We start from the raw sequence: 12876 nt of genomic DNA, 5'->3' as shown, positions 1-12876 counted from the left end.
CTGTCATCTTTCCTGGAACTTTCCCTTTCTTCCACTCAATTCCCGAAGGTGTCTCCCAAGACTTACTTCCTGACCTTATGCTTATGCTTATCCTCTGCTATGTCCTGTCCTTAAGGATTCATGGACTCAGGTAGCTTCAGCTACCATGTATTCATAAATGCTCAAACCATATTTTTATTACGTCTCCATTCACGTCTGACCACATTCTGCAGGACTGCTTCACTTGGCTGCCCTATTTACAAGTTAAAATGATAACTTCTCCATTGGTTCCTCACACCCATATACATTTCCTCCTAAAATCTCCAGTTATTGCTTTCTCCCCCAACCCACAGGCTTGCCACCATGGAGTACAAATACCTAGATTCCCTGAGCACACCGCAGTGTGTGATTTTCTCTTCCTTCGTACAGTGGAGATTTTACAGTTATACCTGAAGAACAAAAGAAGGTGTCTGTGTAGTGCTGATGTATTACTCCATTTACTCCCACGACAGATTATTCCAGTTACATTATCCACATGTTTACTTTGGCATACTGAATCTGCTCTTAAGAGAAAGGGATAATTATTCTGTGTACTCTCTGGTCTACCACATCTCATGTTTGGAAACGTTCTGGGCCTGCACACCCCTGACCCTGTCTTTGTCACGGCTGATGATAGTCAGGGTCTGCTCAGCCAGGGCCCTTGGCCGATTATACTAAAGATGGGGCTGCTTTCCTGGAAAGATCTCTGAGCCCCGAAAAGAAATGGTTGTTTGTATATGGGAAGCAATGAAATAACAAAACTTTTCCTATAGGAGGCCACCAAGGCAAATACTATTGCCCTGAAACCTCCAGTTGCCGAGCCAGAGACAAGAGGGAAAGCCCCCTGCTCCTTTTTCTTATACTTCACTGGATCTAAAATACATTCTCCTGTGTTTTTGTTTACACACTTAGGATGTATCTCGTGGCTTCCCAGGGCGATGTCATTCTCTTGGTTAGTGGATTGGGAACCTGTTACTTATCTGATCCCCTATTGGGGTCCTCTCTGTTGAGACAGAAGGTGGGGGTCAGTAATCACCACCTACATGCTCCACTCTCCACTGTCAGGCTGAGCAGTGGCTGAGACTAGGCTGTCTTCCATTTTTGAAAACAGTTGAGAGAATCACGAGTGAAGAAAGTTGTGCACCAGGGAAGCAGGCATTCACTGCCTCAATACTGCTTGTTAATATCATGGCGAATGTCTTTGGTCTAAAAAGAGGTTTGATATTGGTCAACCCAGCAAAGAGGAGGTCATTGTCATGGGGAAATGAGACCATGGTAGGGAGACTCACAGAATAATGTGGTTCTTGGCGGGCTTGGATGCTGGGGGCAGAGTGGGAAACCTGACACACAGGAGACCAGGGCCAGAAGGAAGAACAGGGGCATGGGCAGAGAGGCTTGTGGTCAGGAAAGCAAAGACACCCAGAGGCAGTAAGAGAAGCTGAGCTGTTTAATCACCTCCTTGATCAGACTCAAGGCCGTGGTTGTCCCTGAACAACTCACACCCGGAAGCTGTTGAGAGTTGCTGGAGATGGAGGGGCTGCTTGAGTCAGAGGATGAGGGAGGATGGGAAAGGGGAGCTTCGGCGTCTCTGACTTGTCATCTGGCAATCTTGCCCCCAGGTCCTGCTTCAGCTCTGAGAGGTTCCTGGCTGGTCCCCAAGGGCAAGGACTGGATGGCGTGCCCTAGCTGTGGCAGGAGAATGACCCCGAGGCAGGGGCAGCCATTCCCCACATGGCCTATGGAGAGGGTGCTGTGCTGTCTGCGCTGTGGTGGGGATAGAGGCGTAAGGCTAGGGGAGGAGGGCAGAAGGGGGGGAGTGGAATTGGGGGTTGCCTGGGCCCCACCACCAGTCTGGAATTAAATAGCAGAAGAGAAGGGTTGCCCTTGGGGACACTGACTTGTCTCCAGAGACAGTTCCTGGTGATGGGTTGACCTTGGCAACAGACCCTAGCAGCAGGCAGTTGTCCTGACAAGAGGGTGGTCCCTGTCGACAGTCCCTGGCAGTTTCCTGGACAGAGGGAGGCAGCTGGCCCGGGAGTCTCGCCCCCAACTACTTGTTCTTCTTGAAGAAGCTGAAGCGCTTTTCTCGCTCTCGTTCTCTGCCATCCTTGCTGCGAAGTACGACAGGTCCCTCCGCGCCGACCGGTGATACCGGGGGCATGGTCATGGCCCGGGTCATGCCCCGGGTGGCAGTGGGCACCGCTGGCTCTTCAGGCTCTCCAGAGGCCGAGGACACAGTGGCAATGGCTGCATTCACCACCCTCAACCACGAGCTCATCTCTGCCTGCAGTGGGGCGCGGAAAGACAACGGGTCAGCTTGGAGGATGCTATGCTTGGGTGGCTGGCTCGTCCACAGTGGGGAAGTGGAAGAGGAGGAGGTGGAGATGACTGCCTCATCTCACTGGAGAAAAAGACCCCTTTAAGGTAGGGAACATGTTTGGGTGTGGCCTTCACAAACATCCAGTTGGCACATTGTGGGTTGTCTGATATCAAAGAATGAGACACTTCAGACAAGGAAAAAGAGAGAGGCGAGGGAAGAAAGAAATGTGCATCTGGAGGTTCTAAGACTGCCCAGAGAGAAGGGGGGACATGGGAGGAGAAGGGACGGCTCACCTCATCCTTGGCCTGGAATAAATATTCTTTCCCATCCTGTAAGCTGTTGGGAGAGAGAGAAACCTCAGGGCAGAGCTGAGACTCTGATTGGCCAGATCAGGGCTGGTGAGAGCTCACTATCACCCAGAGACCAGGTTGGAGAACATGCCCGGGGACCTCAGAGCCAGATCAGACACGTTCTGCACATTCTTCAGATTCCCAGGACTGTGCCAAAGCAAATCCTTCCTGATTGGCTGCCGAGGACCAGGGTGAGCTCACTTCCATCCCAGGCCCTGCCTCCTGCTCTGGCTGCCGGCTGGCAGGCAGGGGCGGGCCCCCGGAGGTATCTGGAGACAGGGGAGCGCCAGCATCCTGCCTCAAGACCTCCCAGGCAGGATAACTTTTCAGCTTGACAGGCCTGCGTTTTGGTGCTTCTGCTCCCCTTAGTGTGGAATACAGCCAGATCCCCCGACTCTCCCTCCTTGACCTCTCTGCCCCCTAGTGGCTCCTCTGTGCCTTGTATCACTGTGACCTTCCCTCCCATCCTGAGGGCACGTTCCATTCCTACCCCAGCTTGAAGACATGCTTGCGCTTTCGATAATCAAAGGCAACGCTGCCCTGGGCCCTGGCCAGGCTGACAGGCACTTCTCCGTGGTACGGCACTCCTGCACTGGCTGCCTTAGCATCCTTGTAAAAGCCAAGGCTCCCACGCCGCAGGACACAGTACACGTTCTGCCATGACCTGGGAGAGACATGGTGCAGGTGACGAGGAGGAGACGCAGGTGACCGACTGGCCTTTGAGGGGCCAGTCATCCTGGGAACAGCTTGGTTGTCCGAGGACTCCCAGTGCCACTCCTGTCATTAGGCCCGTCGTCTCTATACCCTCCCGGCCCTCACCTGAGGCCCCACCTGCTCCTGAGTCCTACCCCCCACCCCCACCGAGTCTAGGAAGAGGTTCTGGGCAAGCCTCTCCAGAAGGCAGGAGCCGCAGAGGCCGCAGGCACCATATGACCAGACCCAGTACCTGTTGGCGGCCTTCTTGCCAAAGGCCTCCATCTCCTGTTTGCGGCACAGCAGCCCCTCCATCTGTTCCTGGGCAGAGAGCTCCGGGCCGCGGGTGGGCAAGGTGGCAACCCGGGCTGACTCGGATGACCTGCTCTGGGGCATTATAGGAGGGGTCGGGCCCCGTGTCCGGGTCTGCTTCTCTCCCCGTAGCCCATTGGCCTCGTCCCCAGCACCAGACCCCTGTGAAGAAAACGGTGTCTGTGTCAAAAGATAAGATGGGGGCTTCCCTGGTGGCGCAGTGGTTGAGAGTCCGCCTGCCGATGCAGGGGACACGGGTTCGTGTCCCGGTCCGGGAGGATCCCACACGCCGCGGAGCAGCTGGGCCCGTGAGCCATGGCTGCTGAGCCTGCGCGTCCGGAGCCCATGCTCCTCAACAGGAGAGGCCACAGCAGTGAGAGGCCCGCGTACCGCAAAAAAAAAAAAAAAAAAAAAAAAAAAAAAGATAAGATGGGAGACACCTAGCCTGCAGGTCGCGAAGCTGGAAGTCCAAGAGCTGGTCTTGCCACCTCCATGTTTCCTCTGAGTCTCTGCCCTCTCCTGGCCCCACTGTCCCCGCCGCCCAGCTCACATCCCCATTTCATCCCATATCTCCCAGTTATCGATACCCACACCTCCAGGAGAAACTCACAGGCCCTTCTGGGAAGCTGCCCTGCTCAAGTCTCTGTTGTTCCACCAGGGGCTACAAGGACAAGACGCTGTAAGCAGATGTGCAAGGGGAGGGGCTAAGATTCTGATGGGGGCGCTTGGGGCGGCAGGAGTCACCTGTGGGGCTTCCGCATCTGTGCAGACGCCGTTCACGCTGGCTGGCTGTGAGGGTGCTGGCAGGCGGGGCTGGGCTCTGGAACGGCAGAGGTGACAGAGAACGTGAAGTCTATGTGTTGCTCTGGCTCAGCCTCCTCTTCCTCCCCGAAGTGTCCCACCTCTCACCTGTCCCAAGTAGCATCGGGAGCTGTCTGGCTGTCCAGCAGGGCCCCTTCAGGCAGACTGGCTGTGGGCTCTGGGGCAGGGGGCTGTTTCCTCCGTTCCTCTTCCTCCCTCTTTCTTTTCCGCTCCTTCTCCTGCTCCTCCAGCTGTCAAAAAATTCTGAGGTCATAGCATGGAAGGTCCCAGGCATTGGGGAAAGCTGAAATGTCTCAGCTCTAGTCTGATGAAACAGGAAGAATGGAGACTATAATTCCAAAAGAAGGCGGGGATTAGGAGTTATGGGGGAGATGGTGTCTCTTAGTGCCACCCAGGGAAACGGATGGCTCCTAAAGCTGAGGTGACAACAGGGCACTCTTGGCTCACATCTGGGAGATGCTGGGGCAATGGGAAGAGAAGAAATGTCTTCTTCAAGCAGGAAAGCACGCAAAGTCTGGGGCAGTGGGATGGGGCCGGTATTCCTGGGGTCCTGTAGCCCTCACCGCCGTGAGCTTCTCCAGTGCGCTGAAACGATCCTCCCAGGCCACTGCGGACTTCTGGAAGGCTTCGTGCCGCTTGATGAGGCTCTCGACTTCATCGACTGTGCAACCCAGCTCAGCGCTTCGCACCAACGGCTCCTGGCTGCACAGCCAGGCCTCCGCCATACCTGCGTCTCTCCCAAACACGAGCACCTCCAAAACTGCAGGGATTGGGGGTCGCAGGGAGGTGGCAAATCAGGGTGGGCAATGACAGGGTATTATAGTCACAGCAGCTTCAAGCACAGGGACACAGAGAAAGCCACTGCCCCAGAGCAGGAGCTTAGGGCAGAGGCAGGCAGTGCCAAGGGTGGGGGCCTTGAATTCCATGCCCCAGATTCCTGGTCTCACCTACTCTGGAAACTACAGGGTGCAAGACCCCCGGCCGCTCCCTCACCGCCCAGGGCTTGGAGCCCTCAGTCAGTTTCCCTCAGCGGCTCACCAAGCTGCAGCCAGTCCATCTTCTCCTGCCACTTGTCAGCTGTCTCCTGGCGCCGTGCCTGAAGCTGAGACAGCTTCTCTGAGATCTGGGTTGGGGCAGAGGGTGGGGGGGGGGAGGAGATGAGAGTTAGCATCCAGCGGGGCCTTGCCAGGGTCCCTGGGGGTCTCACATGGGGGAACCAGTGATTTCTGATTTCAAGAGGCAGACAGTTCTGGGAGAAAGATAAAATGGGGAGATCCCTGAACAGCACTAAGGGGAAGGTAAAAGGTTTCTGCAAAGAAATAATGAAAGGAAGTCGGAAGACTCAGAGGAGAAATCAGCATTCAGGCCTCCCTTGTGAAGGTGCCCGGCTACGCCCAGGCCTCACCCACCTCCTCAGCCGCGTAGTGGCTCCTGGCGAGCAGCCCCTGTCCCATGTCAATGCAAGAGGAGAAGCGGTCAGCCCTGGCCTCTATCTCTGCCTTGATGCCTTGGTGGTTCTTGATGATCAGGTCTGCGGAGGACACATCCCTGGGGGCACGGAGACCACATCACCTGCTGCCCACAACCCTATCCCGGCCACCAGCCCATAACCCCTGGAGGCCGCCAGGCTCTGTGGGCCTCACCGGGGCCGCTCCTGGGCATCCATTTGCAGGTTCACTCCGTCCATCCACAGCATCAGCTCCCGGACAGCCTTGAAGAAGCGGAACTTGTCCGTGGTGTCCAGCAGCAGCTGGCGGCGGGCAGCAGAGCTTCCCTGAAGCTGCGCCCAGGCCTCGGCCACGGCCTGCATGTGGCGGCCGATCTCCTCGGCCTTGTCTCCGGCGTAGGCCTTCTGGAGCCGGTGGCCGTCATCCTGCACCTGCTGGGCCTGCCAGGGCCCAGGTCAAAGTCAGGCAGAGTTGGGAGACTCTGAGGGGCTGCAACCTCCGTCAGTCCTGACCTCTGCTCAACACCTCCTGCCCATTTTACCAGCCGGAGAAGCAGGAGAAGGAGTGTGTGTAGGGGGGTGATGCTGGGAAAGATGAGGGCTGGAGTCCAGAGTAAGCCCTGTCATACTCTGCCCTGTAGGGTCTTACCAGGGGGCCTGGGCTTAGCCTGGGGATCAATGCTTTAAAAGGGTCACTAGCTGGGTGAGCTTTCAGAGGCCTGTCCAGCTCGTGGGGGACCTCAAAGATTGCTAGAGTGAGATTTTCGGCCTGAAGAAGGGACTTCGGTGGGGGGCCGCCCGGGTTTAAATGGCTTCAGGAAGGAGCTATGCTTATTTTGTGTAGGTCTAACACCTGAGTGGGACCAACAGATGGATTTTAGTACACCATGAAGAATCTTCTACCCACCAGGACCATCTGAAAATGTCACGGGCCCTCAAAAAGCCTTGTCATTACAGGTGTGGACGGGGTGGCTAGATGTCCCCTGGCCAGAGACGGTTTCCTGGAACCATCCTAACGTCATCCCTACGTGGCCCTGCAGAGGATGCGATCCCTCCAGCCTCCGCATGCTCCCCACAGAGTCTCCTCTAAGCACCCCCGTCCCTCCCCCCGCCTCCACCCATGCTTGAGTCAGACCTGGGCGCTGAGGGCCTGGATGTCGTGCTCAAAGGCACAGTGTCGGCGCTGCAGGGCCTCGGCAGCGTTGAGGTCCCGGCCGGTCCCGTCTGGAAGCTGCTGCTGCTTGTGCTGCACCCGCGCCAGGGCCTGGCGCGCACCGTGCAGGAAGCGCTGCAGCTCGTGTGCAGCTGCCAGCACCTGACCCCGCGTGTCCAGCAGCTCAAGCAGGTCAGCCCAGGCCTCGTTGAGACTGTCCTTCCACTCGGCCACCGTGGCCCGGGCGGCGTGGCCCCCCGCGATGAGCCCGTTGGCCAAGGTGTTGGCGCTGTCCACGCGCTCCTGGCCGATGGTGCTCGTGTCCCGGGAGAACTCTCGGAATTTGTCCCGGAGCATCTGGCAGAGGAAGCGGTTGCACGGACAACACTGTGACACCGGAGGATGCGGTCCCTGACTCGCAGGGCAAGTCCTTTCACCCCAGACTGAGAACCCACTTCTTTCCCTGGGCCACGTGGGCCAAAATAGATTTCTTCAGCAGGGCCGAGTTAGGCAGCAGAAGCAACTGGTTCCCACTGACCCTGGATTTGACTGACACGCCCAGCCCCCAGCCCCCAGCAAAGGGGTACTTGGAACCTTTAGTCTTCAGACAAGGATACCCTAACTATGGTCCATATTTCGGCACCAGTGAGTGTCCAACCCCCAAACCGTGGAGAGGAATCTCAAGTCCCCAGTGTACTGGTGAGTTCTGTTGGAAAACAGTGATCGGTCATTTCCTTTTGGCCGACGTCTATGCGCAGCCCCACGTCCTCCTTTCTGCACGAGTCTTCCAATTAAATATCTCAGAACCCAGAGGACAGCATCTCCACGACCTGGTCTTGCACCCCTGCCCCTTGGTGCTCCGCCCAGGATGAAGTGCTAGTCTCCCAGGGGCCCTGGTGGACAGCCCGACAGCTCCCGATGCTACCTGGGACAGGATGAAGTGCTAGTCTACCCTTCCTGGAGCCCACCTGCGGCACTCACAGTCACGTGCTCGTAGTCCTGGCCCAGCTCGTGCGAGGCTGCCACCACCTCGCGCTCCTGGATCCACTGCTCCAGGTCGTCCAGCTCCCGGCGGAGCTGGCACAGACGCAGGTGCTCGTGCAGGCGCTCCCGCCGCTCTCCCGCCAGCTCCTTCAGGCTGGCGTACAGCTTGTCCACCTGGGCTTGGCGGATCGATATGCGCGTGCTGCGGGGAAGGGGAGGACACACTGCTCTGATCCCTAGTCTATCCCAGAGGGTCCTGCCCCCCAACTGCTTGCCAAGTCCCTGCTTCTCCAGCTTTCTAGATGGTCCTGTACACATGCAGTACGGAAGGCTCTGCAATCTCTGGGCCTTTCTGGAACTGGCTCCCCTCTCCCCCAGGGACTGGCCTGGGGGTCCAGGTGCTATGCTCACCTCTCTGGATGCTCGTGGTCAATCATGTCTTGGCTGCTGGCTGCCAGCTGGTGGATGGTCTGGGCGTAGTCGGCCAGGGCTTGTTCCAATACCTGATGCTTCTTCACCTCTGCCTGGGCACTCAGCTCGTCCTAGGGGAGGGGAGAGTGGCAGCAGAGAGTAGGGGGAGTGGGGAGGAAAGCCGTAGCCTGAGCTCTGGTCTGGCTCTCACCTTGGCCTTCTCCTGGCCCATCATGTGTAACTCCTGCTCGCCCATCCAGGCCTCTGCCTCTGCGGCGTCGCGGTAGAACTGCTGGGCCCGCAGGGCCTCCTCCAGTCGCTTCCCTCGAAGCTCCAACTCGTGGCTCAGGCGCTTCCACATTTCCTGTAGCTCAGCCAGCTCCGGGCCTGCTGCCGCCGCACCCAGAGCGCGCTGTCGCTCCGTTAGGTCCGCGATCCGCGGCTCGTGGCCCTGGATCTCCTTCTGCAGGGTCTGTCCATGGCGACAGAGGAGGAGACGCTGAAAGGCTTGCCGAGGGACCCCCTCACCCTACATCCCCCCCTTACGCTTACTCAACAGCAAGCCCCCCTTCACACCGTTGTTTCTCATCCTCCCTGCGTCCTCTCACCTCCCCTCTTTTCTGGCCCATGACGCCCCTTCAGTCCACATGATCTCCCACCAGGGGAACCCACCCTCCCGAGGTGAGGAAAGGCGAACCACTGAAGTCTAGGATTACACCCAGCAACGAGCGGGAGCCAGAGGAACCCCAGTTCTTAAGAAAACACACTTTCAGGTCTGGGGAGGCTCTTGGGACCCTTTCTTCTGCCTTTAGCCTCTGCCTCACCTGGTTTTTCTTCATGAGGAGCTGGACACTGGGCAGGTCCCTGCCATGCTCCATGGAGCTAGCCACGGGGAGCCGCTCCGTCACCCACAACTGGATACGAAAGTGGGGGTTAGTGGAGGTCCGGAGGGCAAAGTCCGAGCTAGGGGTTGGATAGCGGTGATTCCTGGGGGAAGGTTTTCTAGGGCTCCCAGTTCTGGGGTCAAGGGACCTAGAGGGTGTCCCTAGAGGGTTGACTTTCAATGCCAAAGGGAAGAGAAGACAGAGCACTGCTGGCATCCCCCCAGCACCCAAGAAGGAGATTAGAGAGCCAAAGACAGGGAGCAATTTACCATGATGGAGACTCTACCCTGTCCCAGGTCCCGGAGACTCACGATCTCATCCTCCACGTCCCGGTGGAACTGGTGCTGCTCGCGAGAGGCTTGCAGGCGCCGGCAGCGCTCCTTCATGGGCTGGCACAGGGCCCTGAACTTCTCCTCCACAGCCTTCGAGGTCCTCTCCACCTCCCCTGCACCCTGGTCTTCCTGGGCCAGAGCTTTTGCCTGTGCCTGGATTGCTTCCACCTCCTTCTCTCGCACAGCCATCTCCCTTTCCAGCATCTGCCAACCGGAAGAGGAAGGCGGTGTTATCACCGTGCCTCCACCTTCAAACTCAGCGGAGACACTGGTCTATATCGAGCCAATCATGAATTCTTATCCCTGGGGCTCACCCCAGGGAGAGTATCTCTTCATGGCCTACGTCAGTGGATCTCAAACTTTAATATATATGAGAATCCAGGGGGTGTGAGAACTGTGCTAGCTATCAATTTACTGTCTCCCAGTCCCCAATCCATCTCAGCTCCAAGTCCATCTTTGCCCATTTTGAGTCACTGGAACTGGACCCTGTAAATATTTCTCCTTTGCCAGATGGTGCAACACTAGGCCTTGTCCATAGAGGGCACCGGAGGGACACCACAATGCACAGGCGAGGCAGAGGCTTCTAGCTACGGTTCCAGTGTGCTTTCCTTCTTGCTCCTACACCACAACTGCCCACGGTGTGCAGGAGACCCGGTGGCCCTCACCCTCCAGCAGGTTTTGCTGGCATCTCAGTGGCAACTTCCTGATGGCCAGCCTTGGCCTGCCCGATTCAGACCTGCTCTGGTCTGTGACACCCCAGTGAACTTCTACGCCATCCAGCGGGCCTCTGCCTTCACCAGTGAGGTCTGAAACTCAGCCTTGGGGTAGGAGGAGGGCATCCCATTCCTTCCCGGGCACCCCCTCCTCAGTCCTAGAGGCAGTAGCTGCTCCGTACATTTGCGATTCCTGCATCCTTTAGACCAGGGGTCAGCAAACCCCGCCCCCGGCCGGGTTTTGTAAATCAAGTTTTATTGGCACACAGCCACACCAGTCTTTTACGCATCGACTATGGCTGCTTTTACCCTACGAGGACAGAGTTGAACAGTTGTGACAGAGACCGTATGACCCTCAAAGCTCAAAATACTATTTGGCCCTTTACAGAAAAATGTTTTCTGATCCCTGTTTTGGAGTTCTCTTGACCCCACTGGCAGGTAACCCTCTTTTATTAGTTAGTAGTTCTTTCCACTAAAGTGTCCTCATTCAAGTTAGAGTGTGGTTTCTGTCTCCCGACTTTACTCTGACTGACACACACTCCTAGCACTGGTGGCCCGTGGAAGTCGCCTTGAGAAATACCAGTGAAGATGCTGTCTGCGGGGCCTGAGGATGGCCTCGTGAATCTCCAGAGCGACCGACTCCCCCCTCCTTTCTTCTGCTGTTCACCAGTCCCGCCAAAGGCCCACCGTGTACCTGCTGCTTCTTGAGCAGGATGTTGACGCTGGTGAGGTCCTTGCCGTAGTCGTCGGAGTGCAGCTGGGCCTGCAGGCTCTCCAGCCAGCTCTCCAGGGCAGAGCAGCTCTGGGCAAACAGCTCAGCTCGGTTGGCATCGAAGAGGCTGCGGGCTTTGGCCTGGGTGGTGGTCTCCAGCTCGTCCCAGCGCCTGTGCAGGTCATCTAGCTTCTCCCACACCAGAGCTTTCAGCTCCGGCTTCTCCAGAGTCAGCTCCCGCCCTTCCTGGGTATGGGACAAGGAAGGGGTCAGTGTCAGAATTAGATACCGCTGAACATGAGCCGGTAGCAGGACAGGGACCTACAGGGCAGCGGAGACCTGAAGTGAGGGCTTTCCTACCGAGTTCTTGGGTGTTCTCCAAGCTTTCTAAGCTCCCCTACCCTCACTGCTGAGTAAACCCTCCTCCTTCCTCAAGGTCCCATCAAACCTCGTCTCAGTTAAGAGGCCCCTGCGCTCTCTCCTTATTTTTTATTTATTTATTTTTGTTGTTGTTGTTGTTGTACGTGGGCCTCTCACTGTTGTGGCCTCTCCCGTTGCGGAGCATAGGCTCCGGTCGTACAGGCTCAGCGGCCATGGCTCACGAGTGCAGCCACTCTGCGGCATGTGGGATCCTCCCGGACCGGGACACGAACCTGTGTCCCCTGCATCAGCAGGCAGACTCTCAACCACTGCGCCACCAGGGAAGCCCCTCTCTCCTTATTTTGAGTTCTCTGGTGCTTGTGGTTTTCAGTGTCATATTGCACGTGCTATTGTGTTATAGGCCATCATTTTGTGTTTCTCAGCTCATTACCTCTCACCTGAACTATGGCAAGTGACTCTCACCTGGTTTCCCCACTCCCAGCCCTTCTGCTTGAGGACTTTGGTTTCTGGGGAGGTGAGGGCAGCGTGACTTGATCTGTACGCAAGGTGGCCTGGAAGTGCCAGGGAGTTATTGCCCCCAGAAGCAGCCCTCAACCAGCGACAGCCAGGGCATTGGTGGACCAACACCGGGAGTCCTTGCTTTGGTTGGGATAACTCTGATGCATGTTCCACACCGTCGCCCAGGTGTCCCATGAGGACTGAGTGCCAGGTGCCCACTGGGCTAACTGGCATGGCAGTGGACCCTTCACTGACTACCTTCCCTTCTCCGCCTCACTTCCCCACCCGCTACTGCCATTCCTGTGATCACTTCCCGTGGAGGTGGCCTGCACTGGAAGCCTTGCTTCTAGGGGAACACAAACCAAGACACTGCCTTCACGCCATTTTACACATGCCGCCAGGATGAAGAGCACCGCTGGGCAACTTTACCAACCGTCGGCACAATCCACTCTGATGCACAGTCCTTACATGGTGATCGGGGCTTTTCATGACCCGGCCTGGCAGGCTTTTCCCACCTTTCCTTCCGTGGCCGCTTCACGCACTCTGTGCTCCTGCCAGAAGGACTTACGCCCTTGCTCCCGTACAGGTGCCCCACTTCCACACCCCCGGTTTCCGGTTTCTCTACCAAGAAACATCTTTCCCTCAACACCTCTGCCTGTCCAAATTCTACTCGTCCTTCCTGGACTGTCCTGCTGGCCCCTGCTTCTAGGATTCCCACATCTCCTCTCTCCTTAGTGCCCAGGCTTTATCAGGCTCTCTCATTATATTTGTTATATTCTGCTTTGGATTGACTTTAGCTGTTTGTGTACATGTCTCATATCCTGGCTCCAGTGTCATTCCTCGAGG

General features: G+C 57.1%; 1 protein-coding gene across 2 annotated transcripts in view; it reads right to left on the bottom strand.

Annotated features, from left to right (window-relative positions):
* Positions 1–1466: 1466 nt before the first annotated feature.
* The window catches only part of SPTBN2 (spectrin beta, non-erythrocytic 2), a 31570-nt gene continuing 20160 nt past the window's right edge, over positions 1467–12876 (bottom strand). For both annotated transcript variants that reach the window (XM_060103182.1, XM_060103181.1), the window contains exons 19-36: positions 11134–11397; positions 9706–9930; positions 9335–9424; positions 8722–8982; positions 8511–8641; positions 8097–8301; positions 7098–7472; positions 6159–6403; positions 5925–6063; positions 5554–5638; positions 5079–5275; positions 4603–4745; positions 4438–4513; positions 4304–4354; positions 3635–3855; positions 3179–3352; positions 2632–2674; positions 1467–2302 (exon numbers count right to left, since the gene is read on the bottom strand). In XM_060103182.1, the coding sequence (XP_059959165.1) occupies positions 2069–2302; positions 2632–2674; positions 3179–3352; positions 3635–3855; positions 4304–4354; positions 4438–4513; positions 4603–4745; positions 5079–5275; positions 5554–5638; positions 5925–6063; positions 6159–6403; positions 7098–7472; positions 8097–8301; positions 8511–8641; positions 8722–8982; positions 9335–9424; positions 9706–9930; positions 11134–11397 (3159 nt within the window). In that variant the 3' untranslated portion in view covers positions 1467–2068. The remainder of the gene's footprint in view (positions 2303–2631; positions 2675–3178; positions 3353–3634; positions 3856–4303; positions 4355–4437; positions 4514–4602; positions 4746–5078; positions 5276–5553; positions 5639–5924; positions 6064–6158; positions 6404–7097; positions 7473–8096; positions 8302–8510; positions 8642–8721; positions 8983–9334; positions 9425–9705; positions 9931–11133; positions 11398–12876) is intronic.

The sequence above is a fragment of the Mesoplodon densirostris genome, chromosome 7 (genome assembly GCF_025265405.1).
Source record: "Mesoplodon densirostris isolate mMesDen1 chromosome 7, mMesDen1 primary haplotype, whole genome shotgun sequence".
Taxonomy (NCBI): Eukaryota; Metazoa; Chordata; class Mammalia; order Artiodactyla; family Ziphiidae; genus Mesoplodon; species Mesoplodon densirostris.
Note: the sequence above shows the minus strand (reverse complement) of the source record. Positions and strands in the feature narration are given on the sequence as shown.